The sequence below is a fragment of the Pseudomicrostroma glucosiphilum genome (genome assembly GCF_003144135.1).
Source record: "Pseudomicrostroma glucosiphilum strain MCA 4718 unplaced genomic scaffold BCV69scaffold_2, whole genome shotgun sequence".
In the NCBI taxonomy this organism is placed as follows: Eukaryota; Fungi; Basidiomycota; class Exobasidiomycetes; order Microstromatales; family Microstromataceae; genus Microstroma; species Microstroma glucosiphilum.
The window spans coordinates 1968312-1989347 of NW_020289914.1; the positions used below are offsets into that span (position 1 = coordinate 1968312).

At 56.3% G+C, this 21036-nt stretch overlaps 9 protein-coding genes across 9 annotated transcripts; 5 read left to right on the plus strand and 4 right to left on the minus strand.

Annotated features, from left to right (window-relative positions):
• Positions 1-212: 212 nt before the first annotated feature.
• BCV69DRAFT_281018 (AAA-domain-containing protein) lies at positions 213-3429 on the plus strand. Its single transcript, XM_025491825.1, has 5 exons — positions 213-818; positions 896-1234; positions 1302-1829; positions 1898-2736; positions 2832-3429. Exons 1-5 carry the CDS (start codon positions 281-283, stop codon positions 3180-3182), a joined length of 2595 nt encoding a protein of 864 aa, XP_025350563.1. The 5' UTR covers positions 213-280; the 3' UTR covers positions 3183-3429.
• On the minus strand, positions 3322-4621 carry BCV69DRAFT_297338 (hypothetical protein; the record flags this gene model as incomplete). The annotated part of the gene is made up of 2 exons (XM_025494103.1): positions 3322-4031; positions 4114-4621. The coding sequence occupies 2 exons, from the start codon at positions 4619-4621 to the stop codon at positions 3322-3324; spliced, it is 1218 nt and encodes a 405-aa protein (XP_025350564.1).
• Positions 4622-4805: 184 nt separating this feature from the next.
• BCV69DRAFT_281020 (prim-pol domain-containing protein) lies at positions 4806-6560 on the plus strand. Its single transcript, XM_025491826.1, has 2 exons — positions 4806-6240; positions 6340-6560. Exons 1-2 carry the CDS (start codon positions 4854-4856, stop codon positions 6366-6368), a joined length of 1416 nt encoding a protein of 471 aa, XP_025350565.1. The 5' UTR covers positions 4806-4853; the 3' UTR covers positions 6369-6560.
• BCV69DRAFT_281021 (hypothetical protein) lies at positions 6530-8411 on the minus strand. The gene has a single exon (XM_025491827.1). It carries the CDS (start codon positions 8326-8328, stop codon positions 6619-6621), a length of 1710 nt encoding a protein of 569 aa, XP_025350566.1. The 5' UTR covers positions 8329-8411; the 3' UTR covers positions 6530-6618.
• Positions 8412-8523: 112 nt separating this feature from the next.
• On the plus strand, positions 8524-9884 carry BCV69DRAFT_118522 (hypothetical protein). Its single transcript, XM_025489135.1, has 5 exons — positions 8524-8669; positions 8763-8876; positions 8969-9392; positions 9472-9700; positions 9786-9884. The coding sequence occupies exons 1-5, from the start codon at positions 8564-8566 to the stop codon at positions 9873-9875; spliced, it is 963 nt and encodes a 320-aa protein (XP_025350567.1). The 5' UTR covers positions 8524-8563; the 3' UTR covers positions 9876-9884.
• Positions 9885-10883: 999 nt separating this feature from the next.
• BCV69DRAFT_281025 (hypothetical protein) lies at positions 10884-15091 on the plus strand. The gene has a single exon (XM_025491828.1). The coding sequence runs from the start codon at positions 11291-11293 to the stop codon at positions 14888-14890; it is 3600 nt and encodes a 1199-aa protein (XP_025350568.1). The 5' UTR covers positions 10884-11290; the 3' UTR covers positions 14891-15091.
• Positions 15092-15223: 132 nt separating this feature from the next.
• BCV69DRAFT_281026 (DEAD-domain-containing protein) lies at positions 15224-17146 on the minus strand. Its single transcript, XM_025491829.1, has 7 exons — positions 17104-17146; positions 16639-17017; positions 15996-16554; positions 15728-15919; positions 15616-15631; positions 15487-15520; positions 15224-15397 (listed from the first exon to the last, which is right to left on the minus strand). The coding sequence occupies exons 1-7, from the start codon at positions 17107-17109 to the stop codon at positions 15387-15389; spliced, it is 1197 nt and encodes a 398-aa protein (XP_025350569.1). The 5' UTR covers positions 17110-17146; the 3' UTR covers positions 15224-15386.
• A 207-nt stretch (positions 17147-17353) lies between these two features.
• Positions 17354-18734, plus strand: BCV69DRAFT_286594 (Pam17-domain-containing protein; the record flags this gene model as incomplete). The annotated part of the gene is made up of 5 exons (XM_025493527.1): positions 17354-17728; positions 17837-17887; positions 17997-18171; positions 18327-18422; positions 18694-18734. The coding sequence occupies 5 exons, from the start codon at positions 17354-17356 to the stop codon at positions 18732-18734; spliced, it is 738 nt and encodes a 245-aa protein (XP_025350570.1).
• A 381-nt stretch (positions 18735-19115) lies between these two features.
• Positions 19116-20330, minus strand: BCV69DRAFT_297345 (hypothetical protein; the record flags this gene model as incomplete). The annotated part of the gene is made up of 3 exons (XM_025494104.1): positions 19116-19924; positions 20006-20024; positions 20148-20330. 3 exons carry the CDS (start codon positions 20328-20330, stop codon positions 19116-19118), a joined length of 1011 nt encoding a protein of 336 aa, XP_025350571.1.
• Positions 20331-21036: the final 706 nt, after the last annotated feature.

The window sequence follows — 21036 nt, forward strand, 5'->3', positions numbered from 1 at the left end:
TAAGTGATGGTAATGGTGGTGGTCGTGGTCGTAGTGCGGTGGGTACGTGGGGGGGGGGAGTCAAGATTCCCAGTTTCGGCCTGTAGACTGGAGATGCTCCGCTCTGGCTCTCGCCTCCTCGCTCCGCCTGGCTGGGGCGGCGGCTGCAGTGGGCGGAGACGAGAGATTTTGAGTGCGGGAAGAGCAACGCTACGCCTACGCCCGACAGGATCGACTACGCTAGTATTCACAACCTCATTTCACCACGGCCTGCCCGAAAATAGGGATTCCAGCACCTCCAATGAGCAGGGAAGACCACTCGGACTTGGCAGTATCCAAGGCGGTCAAGCTCTCCCTCTCTCCAGCGCCTCACTCGCCCCGCATAAAGCTCGCACCCGCCTTGCTCAGGACACTTCGGATAGGCGCAGGTAGACCTGCCATCCTCAAGCTTAGCCTCCCGGACGAAGCGGGCGCTGCCTCCTCCTCTTCCTCCTCGCTTGAGACTGGCAAAAGGAGAGAAGTATGGGTGGCAGGCGCAGTATGGCCTTACAGACCAGAAAATCAGGACAAAAGGGCAGCTTCAGGAAGTAGATCCGCTAGCTCTTCTCACCCAACCAAACCACAGGAGGGCGTCTTTCCGAGGTGTCTCTATCCTGGGATCAGCACCTCCGGAGACGAGGTAGTCGACGTCGAAATTTTCCACACTGTAGCGGCTTCAAAAAGAGAAGTAGAGGAACTGCAGTGGGAAGTTGAGACCAGCGATGGTGCAGATGTAGGACAAATGAAGCTTTCTGCTTCGAGTAGAGAGATCCTGGCAATGGTGGTCAAGGAGCTGCTCAGTGAGTTCAGGGAAGGCTATTGTGAAGCTGAGCTTTGAGTGCTGACTCTCGAACATGCCTCGCTCATTGGCCTTCAGTCGAGCTCACTTGTGTGCTCCCATCGCAGCGTATCGTTGTGCCCTTTCAGTCCTCGAGCATCGTACTCAAGCTGGCTGGCAGGGAGACCGAGCTGGCCGACACTCCAGAGAACGCCGTTGCTAGCTTACTGCACGTCGGCAGAAGCACACACATTGCGATTGTCAGCTCTCCTTCAGTACAGAGGGAAGATGGGCCTGTATCCTTAGCCTCTGCGGGAGGCGACGCGGCGTCTTCCAGTGCACCTCGGAAAAGGCTAGGCGGACTGCAAGAGGAGGTCAGGCAATTGAAGGAGCTCGTCTTTCTGCCTCTGATGCGACCGGAGCTCTTTCAGCAGCATGGTGAGTCAGTCAGTGGATTGCGGGTAATCGTGAATGGTGTACTGATCCTTCTTTACATTCCCTGCAGGCCTCCAACCACCTCGAGGTGTCCTCTTGCACGGCCCGCCAGGTACCGGCAAGACTTCCCTCGCCCTCTCCATCAGCTCTTCATTCCTTTCGCCTTCGCAGATTTTCACAATCTCAGGACCTGAGCTCTCCTCTTCGTACCACGGCAGAACGGAAGCTCGGATACGAAAGGTATTCCGCGATGCTCGCAAGAATGATATGAGCGTCATCATCATCGATGAGATTGATGTGATAGCGGGAAGTAGAGAGGGAGGCGAGAGCGATGGTGTTGGCAGCCGAGTTGTTGCTACGCTTCTGACCGAGATTGATGGGGTGGGGCAGAGCTTGCAAGGGTCCTCGAGAGGGAAGGGCAAGAGGAGAAGTGGAAGGGACGATGACGAATCCAATGAGAGCGGCGACGAGAGCGAGGAAGAGGCCAAGGGAGGTCCACATGCTGGTAGAGTGGTGGTCATCGCTGCTACCAATCGACCAAACGCCATCGACCCAGCTCTGAGAAGGCCAGGGCGGTTGGATCGTGAGATCGAGATAGGTGAGTGGTAGGAAGGTGGAAGCACTGTACCCTCCTGAGGCTCACCCGCTTCTTTGCTGTTCACGCAGGCGTACCGAGCCCTGCTGCGCGTCTGGACATACTCACGACGCTCTTGTCCGACACGCCGCACTCCTTGACCGCCGACGATATCCACCAGGTCGCCTCTCGCACGCACGGCTTCGTCGGCGCAGATCTGAGCGCCCTGATACGCGAAGCCGGCATGAAAGTCATCCGACGTCGTCTCGCAGATGAGCAAGTAGAAGCCGGAGGTATAGACCATCTGAGTGTCCAAGTACAACAGAAGCTCAAGATTTCCCGGAATGCCCGTCACCTCCTTACGGCAGAGGATCTCTTCAGCTCTGTGCCTCTCATGCGCCCCTCTTCTCTACGCTCTATGCTGCCTCCACCACCCCTCTCCTGGTCGTCCATCGGTCTCGGTTCCCCCGACTCACCCTACTCGATTGCCAAGCAGCGCATCCTACAGTCCGTAGAATGGCCTCTCAAGTACTCTTCGCAGATGAAGAAGCTAGGCATCTCAGGCGGACGGGGCGTACTGCTCTACGGACCTCCCGGGTGCAGTAAGACTATGATCGCCCGAGCATGTGCGCAGAGCGAAGGGATCAATTTCATTGGTGTCAAGGGTCCGGAACTCTTCAGCAAGTACCTCGGCGATTCAGAAAAGGCCCTGAGGGACCTCTTTCGAAAAGCCAGGGCGGCAAGCCCAGCCATTGTCTTCTTTGATGAAATCGACGCGCTCACGGCTACGCGATCCTCTGGTGGTGGGGAGGATCAGGGAAGCTCGGCAGTCAATGACAGAGTTATTGCGACGCTGTTGACGGAGATGGACGGAGCGGACGTGCTGGACAAAGTGGTCATCATCGCTGCGACAAACAGACCCGAAGTCATAGTGAGTGAAGCGCAGCCTACGATGACAGCATCCAAGAGCCTCCTGATCGCGTACTGATCACTTGCTCTAACACTATCTCACTTGCTCTTCCGCAGGACCCTGCCCTCCTCAGACCCGGACGACTGGATACCCTTTTGTACATTGGCCCACCCGACAGATCTGCCCGTCTTTCTATCCTCGCACTGCGCTGCAAGAGCATGGCGACGAGATCGGACGAAGTTGACCTTGGCAAGATTGCCGACTTGGTGAGTAATGCTGACACGTTGTCCGTCCGTCCGTCCCTCAAGCTTGCACTGATGTACATGCCTTGCCTCTGTGTGCTTCTCCCCGACCTAACAGACAGATGGCTGCTCGGGAGCAGAAGTCGTCTCCGTCTGCCAAGACGCTGGGATTCGGGCCATGTCAGAGAATCTCGAGGCAGAAGTGGTGGAGCAGCGACACTTTGAGGCTGCAGCAGCGAGTATGAGGCGGAGGATCACGCCCGAGATGATTGGCAGGTATGAGAGGTGGAGGGATACGCTTGTTGGGACAAAGTGATTTGTCATTAGATGCCATCGTCACCTTGATAACAAAATTTGGTTGTCCTCAGTTGAGGTCTAGGCCCAGATCCTCTTCGACCTCTTCGACCTTGGTCCTAGTCCGTTTCTCCCTCCTCTGCACCTCAGGTCTGTCAGCCTCCCCCAGCTCCATCTTCCCCCCACTCTGCTGCTGTCCTCCTCCATGTTCGCTCTGCCATTGCTCTCGGAATGCCTGCCAAGCAGGCAAGATCCCCTTCATACCCGCTCCAGACTCATCGAGCATGGCGACACCCATGAGGCCACGTCGCATCTCTGCATCCGAGGGAAAGGGAAGAAGTTGCGGTGCCGATGAGGCATTGTGCGGATCGCCTTCCTCTTCTGGATGCAGGAAACGCGTTTGTGTTGGCCCTGCTGCTGCTGCTGCTGGCTGAGGAACGGTCGTGTCGACGGAGGCCGTGTTGGGCTGAGCGGTTGCGACGCCTGCTGCCGGCGTGGGTGGAGGCTCAGGAGCTTCTTCCTTCTTGGCTCCCTCTACTACAATCCTCGGGACGCTGCCTTCGCCTTCTGGAGCAGACACAGCTCCACCTGCGACCTGAATCTCTGTGACTGGAACGGCATCAGAGTGAGGTGAGGGCTGCCTGTCCTGTGCTGCCGGCTGCGTGAGAGCCGCTTCCACCCCTTCCTTGAGCAACTTGGCTTCAGAATAGCCAGGAGGAGCAGAAGTAGTGCGCGCTAGATCGGCTGCATATGCTAGCACTTGATGATAGTCCAGAGGAGCTGAACAGGATTGAGGTGACACCTCCATCGTTAGCGCAGGTGTTCCTACACTCGCTGTGCCTCCTCTTGCTCGACGACGTACCTGCTTTTGCTCGCTTAATCTTCTTCACCTCCTCCCGCCCCTCGAGCACAATTTCTTTGAGCTCCCTACTGGCAGCTCCGAGCACTCTCACCCTGTCCCTCCGACTGCTCTGCAGCTCCCGCACCTCCTCAGTCAGTTCACGGATCCTCCTGGCATTGGCTCTGTGTGTACGAGCTCGTAGGAGGTACTCATCCAGTGAGGTGTGAAGGATGGCGAGGGAGGGAATGAGCTCTTTGCTCGTCGGGGAGGCATTTGGTGGAAGAGTCCAGATCGGTAGTGACTCCAGTTCGACTGGAAGCTGAGCCGGACGAGGGATAGGCGAGGGAGGGAGAGCGGTAGAGTGGGCGGCATGGAGGGAGGTGAAGAGAGCTTGGGACAGCTGTTGGGAGAGGGACAGGTGCACCTGCAAGATGGAACGGAGCGTTGCAGGAGCACTCGTTGAGGAGCTGTCCTCCCACAGTAGCGTCTTGCGGGTGGTGGCTGGCACCTCGGTCGCTACTGGCGTCATATTCCGAGTAGTCGTGGAGGGATGCTGTTGCTCTGAGGAGCGAAGCAGATGGAGGCGGTGGGAGCGTTGCAAGTGCCGCCTGAGCGGCAGCATCGGAACGGAAGTTGGCATGACGGACTGGCGGCAGAGTCGCGAGAATTAAATTGCCTCGCGTAGCGCGACTAAGTAACACGCCTACTGGCCACCACTACTTACTTCACCTCCCTCCTCCTCACCTCTTTCACCACTCACAATGGCTGCCGCCGTACTCGCCCCGGCTCGGCCACTGCCACCTCGGATGGACCTCGATGACGATGACTTTGACGTGGGAGGAGACATCGACCACGCTATTACCCAAATCGACGAGAAGGCCATTGAGCGCAACGATTCTACCGAGCCAATGGCCATGCTCGCCTTCTACAAGCGCATCCTACCCTTCAAATCTCTCTACACTTGGCTCAACCGCGATCTCCCTCACCAGCCCACCAAGAACTTCACACATCGCGAGTTCGCCTTTACACTCACAAATGACGTTTACATTCGATACAACTCATTTGCAGACTGGGAAGAATTCAAGCGCGAAGTCGTCCGTCTCAATCCAGCGCGATTCGAGATCGGACCCGTGTACACGGCCAAGCCCAAAGACCGTAAGACGGTGCAGAAGTCCGTCTTCCGGCCAGTCTCCCGTGAGCTGGTCTTTGATATCGATATGACCGACTACGATTCGATCAGGACATGTTGTTCGGGAAAGGGCATCTGCAAGCGCTGTTGGTCCTTCATCGCTGTGGCGGTAGAGGTGCTGGATGAGGCACTTCGCAGTGATTTCGGCTTCAAGCACCTGCTGTGGGTCTATTCGGGAAGGAGAGGTATCCACTTGTGGATCTCGGACAAGGACGCCTGCGAGATGGCAGATGAGGCTAGGAGAGCCATTGTTGGTTGGTTGGAAGTGGTCAAAGGCGGATCCCAACAGAAGAAGAAGGTCGATGCAGGTAAGACTCTGCATCCGGCCTTGAGAAGAGCCGTTGGTGGTGAAGGCGGCAATGGACCGCTCACGGTCGCATTCGTAGAGACGGTTCTCCGCGATCAGGACTGCTTTAGGCAAAGAGAGCAATGGGAGCTCCTCCTCTCCCTCCTCCCTTCTACGGAAAGCGAAGCTCTAGGTCGCCTCCGCAACAAGTGGGAGTCTCATCCGTCGCGCAACTCTCAGGACAAGTGGGAAGACATTCTTGCCGAAGCGAAGAAGTCGAAGGCCGCCTGGAAGCCCGCGATGGAGGAGATTATCCTGCAGTACACCTACCCACGAATTGATGCAGAGGTGTCAAAACACAGGAACCACTTGCTCAAGTCACCCTTTGTCGTACATCCAGCCACGGGTAGAGTCTGTGTGCCCCTCGATGCCAAGAGCGTCGCCACTTTTGACCCTGAAGAGGACTGTCCTACTGTGGCTCTACTACTGAGGGAACTCAATGAGTGGGAGAGGAAAAACGGCAGGGGAGGTGTCAAGATGGAAGATGATGAGGGGAAGACGTCTGCGGTGGTTACCAAGGGGGATTGGGAGAAGACAAGTTTGAAAAAGTATGTGGATTTGCTGGATCGACATTGCGCTGCTATCACAAAGGAGGCTAGGGATGCAAAGAGAGGTGAGTAGACTCGTCGTTTAGATGAGACTTGTAGAGAGAATGCAGATTGAGAGCTATGGCTCACGTCATCGTCACTTCATCCCCCTCCTCCTCTTCCAGTCATGCAATCTCACTCGATGGATTTCTGATGACTCGCAGCCCCTTCATACGACCTTTGGCAAAGCCCTTTCCTTCACTTCTTGTTCCCCGGCATACCAGACTCCTCACACACATGTACTCGTTCGTTCTCTCTCAGTCCCCCTTGTATAGCAATGTCAATGTCATGACCCTTTCACGCTCGGGAAGAAGAGACTGGTGAAAATATCCATTATTGATCAATGACGGTGATGAGCAGTGTGTTGATGTGATGCAGATCTGATCCCTTGGCGGCAGCCTCGCTTATACCACTTCACCTTGCAGTGCCGCCTCCTTGTCCTCCCTCTCTCTCCTCAAGACTCGCAAAGCACCCCGGAAAGCCTCGCTCCAGGCCACTCCCTCGTCGGTGCGGAGCATCGCATATCCCATCTCGTCCGACTGCCAATCCTTCTCCCTCTTGAACCTCTCCTCTCTCAACTCCCCCTCCGTCTTTGGCGGATCATTCTTTTCCACTCGACTAGGCTCCCTCTGACCTCGAACGAGGGTGCGAGTATCTCGCAAACGGCGCGGAAGCTCCTTGTAGTAGCTCTCCTTTTCGTCTTCTACACGCTTGAGAATCTTGTGGAAACGAGGCGGGTAGGTGCTCTCCCCCTCCAGACCCCAGTCCAGATCTCCACCCTGAGGTGGTTCCTCCCGCACACTACCCAGCGCGTGATCGAGCGATGCATTGAATTCCCTGGCTGTGGACTTGTCACAGAGGGCAATCTGTACGCCGTATTCTCCTCCTTGCCTCACACGCTCTCGGTGGTAGAAGAAGCCTACCATGCGCTTGGGGATCTGCCGCCAGCCGACGAGGTTGACGTAGTCTACAAAGAGGAGAGGCGGCTGTGCTGGGATCTGCTGAGGCGGTGCGAGCAGAGCTGGGTCTACTTTGGGCGCAGCAGGCTTCGAGCCTCCGCGGGAAGAGGAGGATCCGGAGGAAGACGAGGACATGAGGTTAGGCATCGGTCCCCGGGAAGAGGCAGGGAGAGGAGCTCCTTCGTCTGCATCTGCACTTGCTTCCAGAGCTCTATTGCGCCTCTCGATCTCGTCGAGCTCTGCATCGGGACGAAGATCTGAGGAGAAGGAGCTTGTCGATGCCGACGTCGAGGGAGCGGCCGTGGCTCCAGTGTCCATCCTCGACGAACCCTCTTCTGGCACTTCATCGAATCTCCCATCATCGGAGAGGCGGTTGGCGAGAGGCTCATCCAAGTCCTGCCGTTGGGGCGGCAGTTCCTTCGTCCAACCCTCTCTAAGTCCCCACATATACTCCTTGTACGCCGGCCTGCCAAGGACGACGACTGCTCCGTCCAGCTCCCTCTGTAGCTGCTGCTGAGGTGAGAGTGCAAAGGCCTGCATAGCTGCCGTCTGAGCTGCAATGGCATCTGGCGATGTGGGCAACACCGGACCTGACCCAGCCGTAGAGACCTCACAGCCCCAAGGCTCCAATCCAAGCAACTGCCGCCGCCTGGCATAGATGCGCTGCTGTAGCTCCCTTCCCAAGCCCCCATGTCTCCTCCCATTCAGAATCTCAAAGTCAATTCCTGCAGCGACCAGAACGGGCTTGACGTAGCGCTTGAAATATATAATGCTCTTGTCATAGTCCTCGTCTCCCGGGGATCGAGCTCCGTACACCTGTACTTTGCGAGGATACTCGTACGGCGCTAGGGGCTCGGCAGCCAGGTGCTTGACTTGATCGATGTACTCCTGTTTCAGCCTCTTGCATTCCCTGCGATCGTAGTACCACAGAGAGACGAGGGAAGTAGTCACGACGAGAAAAATGGAAGTGTTCCTCGATGGGGGCTTGGGCCGATAGGTGAGGACACTGCGTGGAATGCCTAGGTAGAGGAGAGGTCGCAGGCCTGCTGGGATTGGGCGAGGAGGGGGCTTAGGCAGAGGGGCAGCCGCCTTGGGAGGTGGGATCACGACGGCAGGAGACCCGCTGGGAGGCGTGGGCGGAGTCGGTGTGGCCATGATGGTGGCACTGTCTCCCTGCTTGGGGCTTGCTGAGCTGCGAGCAGGCGTAGGACGAAGTGAAGATGGTATCTGGCCGTGAGAAGAAGAGGCGACCTCGATCACCCACTGCCGCCCCATCGCCGGAAAAATGTCAAGTGCGCGTGCAGCTCTGTACGGAAAAGGCCACTTCTTCCGATCATCATCCTGCCTGCTTGCTCGCCATCGTCACCCACAAGCAAAGACTACAACGACGATGTCAGCCGCTGCAGGATCTTCCAGGGAAACGCTTGATGTACGGCCCATAGATATACAGCTTCAGCTGGTGGGACAGCTCGATGGCTCGACGTCCTTTGCCTTTGGTGAGCATAAGACACATAGGCTTGGGCAGCTCACGGACATCCACCTCCACTGCGACACAGTCTGACCATCGCTTCTTTGCTCTTCGCTTCCAGGTCACCAGAGCGCACTCGGTGCAGTCAGCGGGCCCACAGAAGTGCGGATACGAGATGAGCTCACTGATCGTGCCACGCTGGAAATCAATCATTCACCCCTGAACGGCACAGCAGGTGAGTCAGTCTGCTGCTTCCCGGTCCGTCTACCACTTATGGTGAGCTGAGGCTGATTTCCAACGAGATCTGCTCTTGTTGTTTCTGTTCAGGAATCACTGCCGCCTCCTTCAGTACAGCACTGCACTCCGCCCTCTCCTCCGTCATCCTCTTGCACCTCTACCCTCGCTCGCTGATCCAGCTTCAGCTACTTACGACCAACCACCCCGCCCAGGCATACCTCCCTCCTTCGCTACAATCGACATTGAACAAGCCGCTTAGCCACTTTTCAAGGAGGACAATCAGACCTCTACGGCCTCATCCTGATGCTAGCATGGACGTCTCGGAGAAGGCGGCACTGATTAATGCAGGGATGATGGCGCTGATACAGGCTGGCATACCTTGCCTGGCCACAGTCTGCGCAGTGGGTGTGGCTGTTCTGCCCAAGCAATTAGCGAAGGGTCTCAGAAGAGGTGGGAAACAATCAAGGAGTTCAGGCTCCATGGCGATGGAAGAAGACGATGTTTCCGACAACAGGTGAGTAGGAGTGTGAACCCGCATGAATTGAGCTGGAGGGAGCTGCATCTGAAGATCCCGTGAACTACATCATGAACAGTCTAACGATCCTCGTGGACCCGGACCCTACGGAAGAGTCCCTAGCTCAAAGCGTGCACCTTTTCGCCTTTGCTTGCTCGGGGCACGTAGTGGAAAGCGAAGCGACGACACTAGACGATGACTCGGACGATATGGACCTGACCGACGGCACCGTACCCCCACCGGTATCGAAGACGAGTGAGGCAAAGCTGGTTCTTGCGGACAGTGCTGGTAAAGTCGATTTAGCAATGGTGAGTGGGGCGAACGTTCAGGCAGATGAGACGCCGCACCATTTGTCAATACTGAACCCTACCCCTCTTCTCCCGCCCTCTGCAGCACCAGGAATGTGTGCGATTGGCGCGGAAGGCTGCCCTGACTGTGCACTCGAGGATGCGGCGAAGTATGAGGGATCAGTACCTAGGCTAGGTCGACTTGAATGCTGCATCATGTGGACAATATGATAGGTTCTTCTCGGCACGAGAGGTAGCGTAGCGTAATCAATCGACTGCCGATGCTACTGTGCTTCTCTTCCATTCTTCTTTGCGGAAATTCAGCTCCGAGGACGATCGGGCAGAGACTGCACCCTTGATGTGATAGCAGTGTGCCTGAGGGGTAGTGCTCCCTTGCTTGCCGTTCTGCCATGTCTGTCAGTGCCTACTCTCCAAGCTCATTCCAATGGATCGGGCATGGACCCAATGGATGGATGAGGCTGAATCGACTCTCCTTTGTGTAGAGCGTGCCGAGAATTCCCCGGCCAAAGGGGGGGGGCGGTGAGGTGGCACGTGGAAAAGTGTGTGGCTGAGGCAGTGGGGTCTTTTTCTATTCTCAGCCCCCCCTCGGCGTGCAGCCAGAGGGTCAAGGCGCGTGACCCGCGTCGAAGTTGGACCTCTTGTGAGGAAAATAACACCTCGGTAGCTCCGCTTTGATTGCTTGGTTGCACGACTGCTGAGGGGAGACGAGGGGGTGTGCGGAGATGTGAGAGGTACGAGTGAGGCTAAAGCCAAGTCAAGCCAAGCCCAACCAATCCAAGCTCAAAGTGGTCCCTTCATTCCAGCCCAGTCCAATCTGATCGCCGAGGTCGGAGGCTGGAAGACAAGGGTGGGACGCGCCTTGGCCTCGCCTCGCTTCGCCTCGCCTCGATTCAAGGGTGCTTCTGCGCGTCGAGGACATCAGTGCGACAAGGTTGAAAGAGTCAATGGTCAACGAGAGGCTGCCTGAACCATGGCTGTGGGATCGGCATGAGCGAGTGTGTGGATGTGATGCTGCTTCTAGACCCAAGGTGCAGAGGTCCGTCCCCGCTCTGCGTGCCGTTTGTGATGCCGCGCCTGCTGCAGGGCCCGCCGCGTGTGTGCTGCTGCACCTCGAGTGTTGCCCCTGACGCCCGACCCCCCCGCCTTTCGGGCAATTCTAGTGTTACTTCGCCCCCCCCCCTCCCTCCTCAACCTTTGTCCACTCCTCGACGCTGTGCTCCGTCTTGCTCACCTCGTAACCTCCTTCCCGTCAACGCTGCCAGATCGTCACCATTCTCCTCCTCTCCTGGATCGTTGCTCACGTCTACCCTTCATCGTCCCGTTGCCAAGGAAATCACACTCGCTCTTTCTACCCTCGTCACGGTTCCGCATTGCTTCACTTTCCGCTACCCATCCCCCACACAAGCACTATACCACCGCGGCAGGACCATAGGGCCCTTCTTTGACATCGTCTCCTAAAGTCTTAGACAAGTTTACTTCACATGGCTCCTTAGACCTGCATACCCAGGTGCACACTCAGCACGTCTTCGCGTACCACGCTCGTTCTTTCTCTCTTGCTCCTCATCGTCCTCGCAAAGCGCCATCTCAGTGATGGTGTACCATCTCGAAGCAGGTCCACGTCCTCCGTTACAAACACAACGAAGTCTCGGTGCACTCCAGCAGCAGCAGCAGCAGCAGCAACAGCCAGCCGATGCCTACCTCTTCAGCCCACACTTTGACGATCTAAGAGCTGCACGCTTCAGCCGCTCCTATTCTTATTCGCAGACGACTTCACCATTATTGCAACCGCACAAGGCTTCATCGCCTCTACGGCGGCCAGAAGACCCTCCGTCCTCGGCGCCTTATAGAAACTACCACTATGACTATCGTGCCAGTCCTCCAGGGATAGGGACAGACGATTTTGATGATCACGCTGGGCCTTCGGGGTCAAGACAGGTCAATGTCGCAGGTCTAGGGGCTGGAGCGCGTAGGGCTATGGAAAGCGGTAGGAGAGAAGCTGAGCAGGCGCAGAGGAACAGAGAGATGGACTACCAACTTCAGCAACAGCATCATTATCAGCAACAACAGCAGCAGCAGTACGAAGAGGAAGAGAGGAGGCGCGCTTGGGAGGAGGAGCACTTCCAACGACAAGCGCAAGAGAAGGAGAGGGTAGCAGCAGAGCAGGAGCAACAACGGCAGCAGCAAGTACGCCGGCAACGTGAAGAGCAGATGCAGCGGCAGGCAGAGGAAGCTGAACGTTGTAGAATACGGGCAGAAGAGGAAGAAGTCGCAGCGGAGCGGGCAAGGATAGTTGAGCAGCAACGAGCGCAAGAGTGGTATCGGCAACACCAAGAGAGGGAGCGCCAGTATGAGCATGAAGCTCACTCTAGTCCCGCTGTCCCAGAAGCTGCCGTCAAAGAGGCCGCGCAAGAGTGGTATTCAGCTGAGGACAGGGGGAGCAGCAGGCCCCTCACCAATGGGCAGTACTATGCCCGTCAGAGTCTGACCAACGCGGATGACGAGGGCGAGGGAGAATCTCGCGATGTACTTGGAGATCTTCCCATACAGCGCACGGGGAAGAAGGGCCAGCGGTCGACTGCCGTCGAGGAGAGTAGTCGTGACTCTTGCAGCTCCATGGCCTCGCAGGCATATCTGGCCTACGATCAGCCCTCACCACCAGAACATCCTACAGATGGTACTCCAGTGTTCCACGGCCTCTCCATCAAGGACGACACTGTGCAACGGCGATCGAAATTCGACAGTCTGCAGGCCTTCTCCATTGCAGGTACGAATGTCGACTATCAGCGCGAGACAGTCTACGAGGACGACTTTGAGGAGGAAGCCCTTGGCAACCTCTCGCGCTACACGCATTACGGAGGTGGCCAAGACTCGATTCCCAGCCATGGAGGCTCAGCTTGGTCCGGAGCTCGCAAGTCCCTTTTCCGAGCCACCACCTATCAGCCAGTACCTATGGCTCGATGTGCAGATTGCAAGCAAGAGCTGGATTTGGAAGAGCTAGCCAGTCATCTCTGTGATCGAACATCGGCAGGTTCGACCCCTACTGCGACTGCCAGCCCACGTTCTCCCTTGAGCCCATTGGTGATTCCTGAACCGGGCGCAATCACGACGATGAGCCCCTCCACTTCGCTCTCGCCCTCTTCTTCGCGCTTCATGGAGAGGTACAATGCCATGGAAGCTACCCCTAGGAAGAAGAGCCTCTTCAACACTGCACACAGTCATTCACCCAAGGCTGCGAGTACCGACAGCTCAATGCACTCTCCACGAGCCTTGCAGGTGACAAAGGAGGAGATTGTGCGATCTTCCTCCTCTCCCGCCGCGTCGCCCCTGTCGTCTTCGCTGACCGCATTTGAAGCAGGCGTAGCGACGGAGAAGAGGCGGCAAATCGAGTCGCAGCGAGCTGCCAAGCAGGCCCTCTCGCCTCGGCCATCGGACTCCATCGATGGCTTTTCTTCTTTCCTCCAACCTTCAAGCCCCACTTCTTCCTCGTCTAGCAGACCAAGCCCTTCCCGCTCACAGTCAGACACAGTAGCAAATGGGCAACGACCCTCGGCAGCTGTGGACAACTCACGTCTGAGACCTGTCCTGACACAGCAGGAGCGCTCCAATTCGGACCGCATCGTGAGCTGTACCTCTACCTCGTCTTCGGCTTCCTCTTCCGGCGCAGGCTCCTCCCTCTTTGCTCCCAATTCGCCAGCAGTAGCAATTACGCCCAGCTCCAGTTTTGGAGATTCGGTCGACCTGGAAAGTAGCAAAGACAGCGATCGAGCAAGAGGAGGTGGGTCCTCGCCAGGTTTCCTGTCCCCTGAAATGGCCACGGCTGCTGGCGCTGCAGCTGCTGCTGCAGCTGCGACGTGGGGTCGTCCTATGCTGCCTGAGCGCAAGACATCGAGGAAGAAGGGCGCTCTGCCTGCCCCGCTTGATCTGGGTGAGGTGGAGAGGATGATGCGCGACCTCAAGGCCGATGTCGCAGCTGTCGGTTCCGTGTCCCAGCCTTCCTCTGCTGAAGTACCAGTACGTCGTGGTGCTGCATCTAGCCACAAGCAAGGCAACAGCCCCGGCTCCAACAAGAGCAACCTCAACCGTCCACCACGAAGCAGCAGCAGCAGCGCTAGCAGCAGACACAAGACCAATGGCAATGGCGACTCCCTCGCCCTGTCCATCACTTCCAGCTGCGCCTCTGCCTCTTCCATCTCCTCCTCCTCTGGCTCCTCTTCCTCCACAACCGCCGCCACTGCCGCTCGTCGCGGCGCACGTCGCGCCGCTCGCAAATGCTGCGTCTGCTCTTGCTCCTTGTCCCAACCAAGACCGGGTAGTTCAGCAGCATCTGAAAAGATCAAGTTTGTAGAAAAGGACGGTAGATATTTCTGCGCCGAGGATTATCGTCAACGCTATCTACCCAAGTGCGCCTACTGTCGTCTCACAGTGGAAAAAGGCGGAGTGAAATCTTCCGATGGTGCTCTCAGGGGGATTTATCACAGGGACTGCTTCCGCTGCTCCACCCCGACGTGCAGGGCGCGCTTTGAACAAGGGGAGTTCTTCGTCTGGGAAGGAGCGCCGTACTGTTTTGAAGACTACTCGAAAAAGGCGGGGACGATCTGTGGGGAGTGTCAGAGGGGGATCATGGGAGAGTGTAGACAGGTACTGCCCCCCATCGTGGGAGCTGCTGCTGTGGGAGCTGGACACTCCCCTGCAAGTAGTCACGATGTGGATCTTGCTACTGGAGTCGAGACACCAGCAGCAGCAACAGGTGCCCGCTTCCATCCTTCCTGCTTCACATGTCAATACCTCTACCACCCAAACTCCCTTGGGACGGGCACAAAACCCGACAACCACGACCACGGCCGACAGGGGCAGCGGCGGCAGCAGCAAGGGCGTTGTTCTGTTCAACTAGACGATTTCTGGGAGACGCACGATGGACGACGGGTGTGCGAGGAGCACGCATTGCTTCTTCTTCGTGAGGAAGAGGAAGAGAGGGAAGAGAGGGAGCAGCAGCAGCAGAGAGGGGGTGGGGGTGGAGGTGCTGCTGCTGCTGCTTGGCAAGACGGTGGTGGTGGCGGTGGTGGTGGTTGGGGACTGAGTGTGGAAGCTGGGAAAGGAGGAGGAGGAGGAGGAGGGAAGAGAAGAGGACCGTTAGCTGGAGCATCCCTTCGTGCGCAGAAGAGGGGGACGATGCTAAAGGCGCTCGTCTAAGAGCATACCAGCAGGCCAGGCAAGGCAAGGCAGAGCTGACATGCTGTGCTGCGATGTGCTGTGCATGGTGTGTGGGGTAGTGTGGTGCGATGTGGTGCGAATGTTCATAAGATGTTTATAGGATAACATGGACGCAGCAATGATTACGGACACCGATCCGGATTCAATGCGATTGTACAATACAATACCTTTGCCCTTGACCATTGCTTTCCTCCTTTGAGCGTATAGATTGGACAGCGGACGAGCGAGTAGACGAAAGAGTGATTGTGCTACTCCTACCTCTCGACTCGCGAACAGAGGAGGGCTCTGATTTGATGGATGAAGAATGCATTTGCACACAAAGGGGACGATGAATGGGTGAAAATGCATTGCACAGCACTGTATACGGCAATTGGCCTGGGCATGGGCAAGAGTTTTTTCACGGGACAGTAGTACGGCGACTGCCTCTGGCCCTTCTCTCTCTCCAACACAAGCATCGTGTGCGCACGCCAGCAGCTTACACCATATCTACAGGTAGAAGGCACACGTGAAGAAGAAAGGAGGTCAGCGCTGTGATTTTTACTATCCTGTGTGCCTCGAAGCGGAAAATTGCTCACCTTGTAGATTCACCGGCATCTCGTCGATGGTTGTCTGAGGAGGAGCGGCGGGAAAGAAGGTGAGAGAGGGAGATAAGTATCGCGCCGTCTGTTGCGCCAGACCCGTTCTGCCCGAAATTTGGTACTTACTCCGTAGTATTGCTCGCTGAAAGTCGAAAGTTGAGGACGATGGCGACTCGTCAGCTCTCCCTCCTTGCCTCTTACGGTCTCGCCTCGCCCCGTCTCGCTTGCGCGTACTCACATGTCCCTCAGAATCCGCACATCATCCACTGTCACAAAGCAGATCGAGACGCCCTTTCTGCCAAAGCGTCCAGAGCGACCTATCCTGTGCAGGTAATTTTCTCTGTTCATCGGCAGGTCGTAGTTGATGACCAGACTGACATTTTGCACATCGATACCTCGGGCCCACACGTCCGTTGTGATGAGCACGCGGCTGGAACAAGGAGGAGTGGAGTGATCAGCTCAGGGATCTGAAGCTCCCGACATTCTCCAGTCTCTGCGCTACTTACCTCGATCCTTGCCTGAATTCGCTCATGATGGCATCCCGCTCCTTCTGTTGCATCTCCCCATGCATACTGCTGACCTGGAAATTATTCTCTCGCATCTTCTCCGTCAGCCAGTCTACTTTTCTCCTGGTATTGCAAAAGATGACTGCCTGTGTGATGGTCAATGTATCATAAAGGTCGCAGAGAGTGTCGAATTTCCAGTCTTCCTTTTCCACTGCCACAAAGAATTGCTTGATGCCTTCTAGAGTCAATTCGTCTCGCTTGACTAGGATGCGGATGGGGTCAGTCATGAATTTTGTCGTCATCTCCAAGACGTCGTGCGGTAGGGTAGCGGAGACGAGTACGACTTGAGTAGCTGGGGGAAGGTACCGGTATACGTCGTAGATTTGGTCTTTGAATCCCATGTTGAGCAGCTCGTCACTCTCGTCGAGGATGAGCATCTTAATATTCTTTGTGCGCAGATGACGCCTCTTGATCATGTCAAATACTCGGCCGGGTGTACCAGAGACGACGTGTTGGCCGTGTTCAAGCCTCCTGATATCTTCTCCCACCGATGTACCGCCTGCAAAAAAGGTAGAAAGTAAGAAGATGTTAGGGCTGGCTAGCCCAATCCATTCGCATTCCGTAGCTGCTGACCCTTACTCACCAATGCAAGCATGACATTGCACATTCATGTAATCACCCAGGGCCAATACAACGCTCTGGATCTGCGTCGCGAGTTCCCTGGTGGGGCTGAGTACGAGCGCTTGTGTATCCCTCAGACTGGTATCAATCGACTGGAGCATTCCAATGGAGAAAGTGGCCGTCTTTCCCGTACCGGACTGAGCTTGAGCGATGACGTCCCTGCCGCGGATGATGGGTAAGATGGCTCTTTGCTGGATAGCAGAAGGACGTTCGAAGTTGTAAGCATAGATGCCCCGCAGAAGGTCCTCCTTGAGCCCCAGGGCTTCGAAGGTGGGGGCCACCTTTACGTCTTCGGAAGACTCGAAGTTGAGCTTGCCGTCGCCGGGGTTGATGCCTGGTCTCTGCGAGGGCGAGGGGGATGAGCGACGAAGATGAGCATCTCAGCCACTCTTGCAGTCTCTCTTTGCCTTGCCGCCGCTCTACTCACCGACATTATGGCTGCGATACGAGGTTGCTGGTGGTGGTGAGCATGGAAATCGTCCATCGGAAGCAGTGGTTGGTGCCTGTGGCTGCCTGCAGAAGCGCGCACCTCGGCCCAAAGGCGCCACTTCCGACGGACACAGGCCACGCACACGGAAAAGTAGCGACAAGGCATTGCACTCCTTCAGACGATCCTCACTCGTACGTCCACTCTATACTGGACTCACCTCGAGCTGCGGCCCTCACTACCATCCACCATGACAACGCTGCGAACAAGGAGTCTCACAGCTGGGCTCACCAACAGCAGACCCGCCCTCGCCGCCTCTCAGGCCAAGTGGACCACCACGACTTACACACCTTCCGCTCCGCTCGCAGCACGTAATATCGCTAGCTCCTCCAAGCTCTCATCGCCTGCACCCCCTCCTGCCTCTCCTTCTCCTTCTTCATCCTCTCCTACCTCTCCCACTTCCCCTCAGGTGACACTCACCTGGGATCAATACCTGCGGCTGAGAAAGTCTCGCAGATTGGCAGGACTGGCCACCAGTGTGCCCTCGACGCTCCTCGCCGCCGCTGCTTCTGGGTCGTACTTTTTGGGACAAGAGATCGACCCCGCCCAGCAAATCGGAGGAATTGTCAGTTAATTGGTGGAAGAGGGCGAGAGATAGCTTATATTCGAAGCTAGAAGCTGATGCTCCTAATCCCTTTTCCCTCTCTTTCATTGCCTTGTGTGGTATGTGCAGGAGCCACTCTACGTCTACGGAGCACTGACCATCGCCTCCACCGGTCTTGGTGTGAGTGCTGTCAATGCTGAGTCCCAGCCAGGTATCACACCTCTCACACACACTCTCTCCCGCCCATCTCCCCCTCTCATCTCTTCCCCTCCTTCCTCCCGACGAGCAGTACCTCATCGGTCCCTCCCTCGGCTCAAGCATCTGGTCCCTCTTCCACCGAAGTAAACTTCCCCAAATCAATCAAAAAGATGCAGACTTCTACGAACACATCAAGCGGAACCGTGTAGATCCTAGTCGGACCAATATGCAGAATCCCATTCCCGACTTCTATGGAGAGAAGATTTGTGAGTAAAAGAGTAGAGTAGACCAAAGGACGCTGCGAGTGTCCTCTCTTGCCCCACTTTCCAGTCTTTCTTGATCGGGGTTGGGAGTAAAAGGGACTTCCTTTCTGACTCCTTTCTCCATTTTGACCTCTTTGCGTTACCTTTCCTCTCAATAGCAAGTCTAAAGGAGTACCGTCGCTGGCTGCGAGACTGTTCAGTCTACCGGCGTAAAGCTGCCCATGGCCTCAAGGAAGAAGAAGAAGCAGCAGCAGGTGCAGGTGCAGGTGCAGAGGGTGGAAGTGGCAGTGGCAGTAGTAGTGGGGGACCATTGTAGTGATAGTATGCTGAGCACTTCTTTGCTAATGGATGGGGTTTTGATGAATGTGAATGCAAATACCATCTCAGAAGAGCTCAATGCGTAGAGCGACGAGGACGCAGATGCAGACACGGAATTGCGATTCAACGACGAACGATACACATTCACGTTCCACCAAGCATGACTCCTCGATCGACAGAGCCTTGAATCCCCACTTCTTACAATAGAGAAAGGAACGAAGAGCACAGAAACCAAGAAGAAGAAGTAGAAGGACGAACGAACGGGTAGAGGTAGTAGTAGCAGGAAGAATAGCTCAAATGGGAAAGTAGAAACATAGATACGAGTAGAACAAAAAAAAACCGCGACTGAAGCTGCAAGTGGAGCTGGAGCTACGACTTTGAGTCTGGAGGAAGCAGGCACAAAGAACAAAAGAAGAAGAAGAAGAAGAAGAGACAGCACAGACGAGACGGACGGACGGACGGACGGACGGACGGGGATCCTCCAGACTACTTTTGCCAGTCTGGAGTTGCTAGGCTGCAAGGCAAGGGAGTGGTGGAGCCTAAGGAAAGGCAAGGTGGAGAGGTGCAGTGCAGGACGCTCGTGGTTCCTGCTTGTGCGTGTGCATATGTGGGAGACCCTTCTTGACCGCTCAGAAAGTGTGGTCGAGCCCATCGTTGGCCGTTCCCCTACCCTGACCCGTGGCGCTACTGCTGCCCGAATAATCCCTTCCGGAAGATCCTCCTCCATACCCGCTGCCTTGATGCCTGCCGCTGCTCGTCGTCATGTTGCTACGCCCAGCTGCGCCTCCAGGCCTGTACCTGCTATCAGGATCCTCCGGCCCATCAACATCTCCAAAGTCGTATCCGGTTCCTGATGCCTGTCCACTTCCCCTCTCGTCACTCAAACTACTATTGAAAGATCCCCTATCTCCAAATCCATCTCCATGGTATCCCCTTCCATCCTTGCGCGCCCTCGAAGGATCGACATAGTCTGGGTCTCCCATCACCTCGCCACTCTTGGCATGGCGATCGGCTTTTTTCCTCCCCAGAAAGGCGCGAGATTTGGACTTGTTGCGTGCTGCCTTTCTCTCCCCCAAGCCACCGGGAGTGTTTGAGGAGATGGAAGAGTGGCCACTGGTAGTCCTTCTGAGCGAGTAGGGGTCAGAAGAAGCCGACTGACTCTGCCCGTAGAACTCATCGCGCTCGGTCAACTCGCTGTCCTGTAGAGGTCTGGTGGGGGCTCGAGGATCGTCGCCGTCCTCGAAGCGATGGCCGTGCTCGTAGCGCACCTGATTGCCGTCTTCGTCATACATTGTGCGCTCGGCAGTCTGATCATTGTAGCGACCTACCCAATGAGCACGATTGGCCTGCTTCCTCTTGACAGCCGACTGATCGACTAGGCCATAGCGCACGGCCCACTTGGGCGTTCGGTTCCTGTGGGTGTTGTCACGGATGTTTTCTGTAGATGGCGAAAGAAGGTAAAGGAGATGAAGTGGTGAGCTTTGCCATTCCTTGGCGACTTGAACTGTTGCGTACTCACGAACGAAGAAGTTGTGACCCTATGAGAGGTGAACCGGGAGAGTAGCACAAAGAGCTCACAGGTCAGCTGATCACTCAAGCCTTGGCACGACACGACGCCTCTCCTTCTCTTCTGCCTCCCAAGCTGGTCTGTCGTGACTCACATGGCCGGGAAAGTAGCCACAAAGCGTCAGCAGGACATTGATGAAGAAGTCCTTTCCAATCCCAAACCTGGCAGCGACAGCCAGCGGTGGGAGGAGGAACCCAAGGATCATGATCACTAGCGTAAAGCCATGATGCTTCTTGGGAGACCTGGAGGAGCGAGATGATCGTTTTTGGGAGTGCATGTTGAGGTTGACATAGCCGGACAAACGATGGGACCGAGAATAGCCAGGTGTGCGTCGAAGAAGAGGTGTTTTGTTCAGTCGGTCCGTCGAGGAGGTGGATCGTCCACGGAGGAACATAGGTTACCAGGCACGGGGCGTGCGAGAGGAGGGGGAACGAGAGAGCCAGCGGGTACGTATAGGTAGGAGGTTGTCGAACGGGAGAGCGACGAGGTAATAGAGTAGAGTTGATCGAAGGGGCGAGAGTGGGGGCAGAGAGAGGTGGGAGGGGAGGGACAGAGGCAGATGGGGAGGAGTTGCGGTCAGTGACTGATCATTCTGTGGATGGCCCTATACTCTACTCTTGCCCTGCCAGCTCGGAGAGAAGCATGCCGGGCTCATCGCCTGCCACGGGCTTGATCGTCTCGCCCGATAGAGGGAGGGTATAGGGCCGTCCATCTTTAGGAACCACTTCACTAGAACTCACCAGTCGACCTTGCCATTGGCCTTTCTTGGCGGATTGCCACCTATTCAATCAGGGGCGAGAGCGAGGTACCAAGAGATGAGAGGTGGGCGGCAGCGAGTCATGTCAGCTAGCGCTCCCTGTATCGCATGCCGTTGCCGAGGAAGAGGGGACCTCGGATATCATGCAGGGCAGCTGTCATCAGGCTGCGCGTGCATTCTACTCCAAGTAGGTAACGTACCACTTCGCATCAAGGAACTGATCATG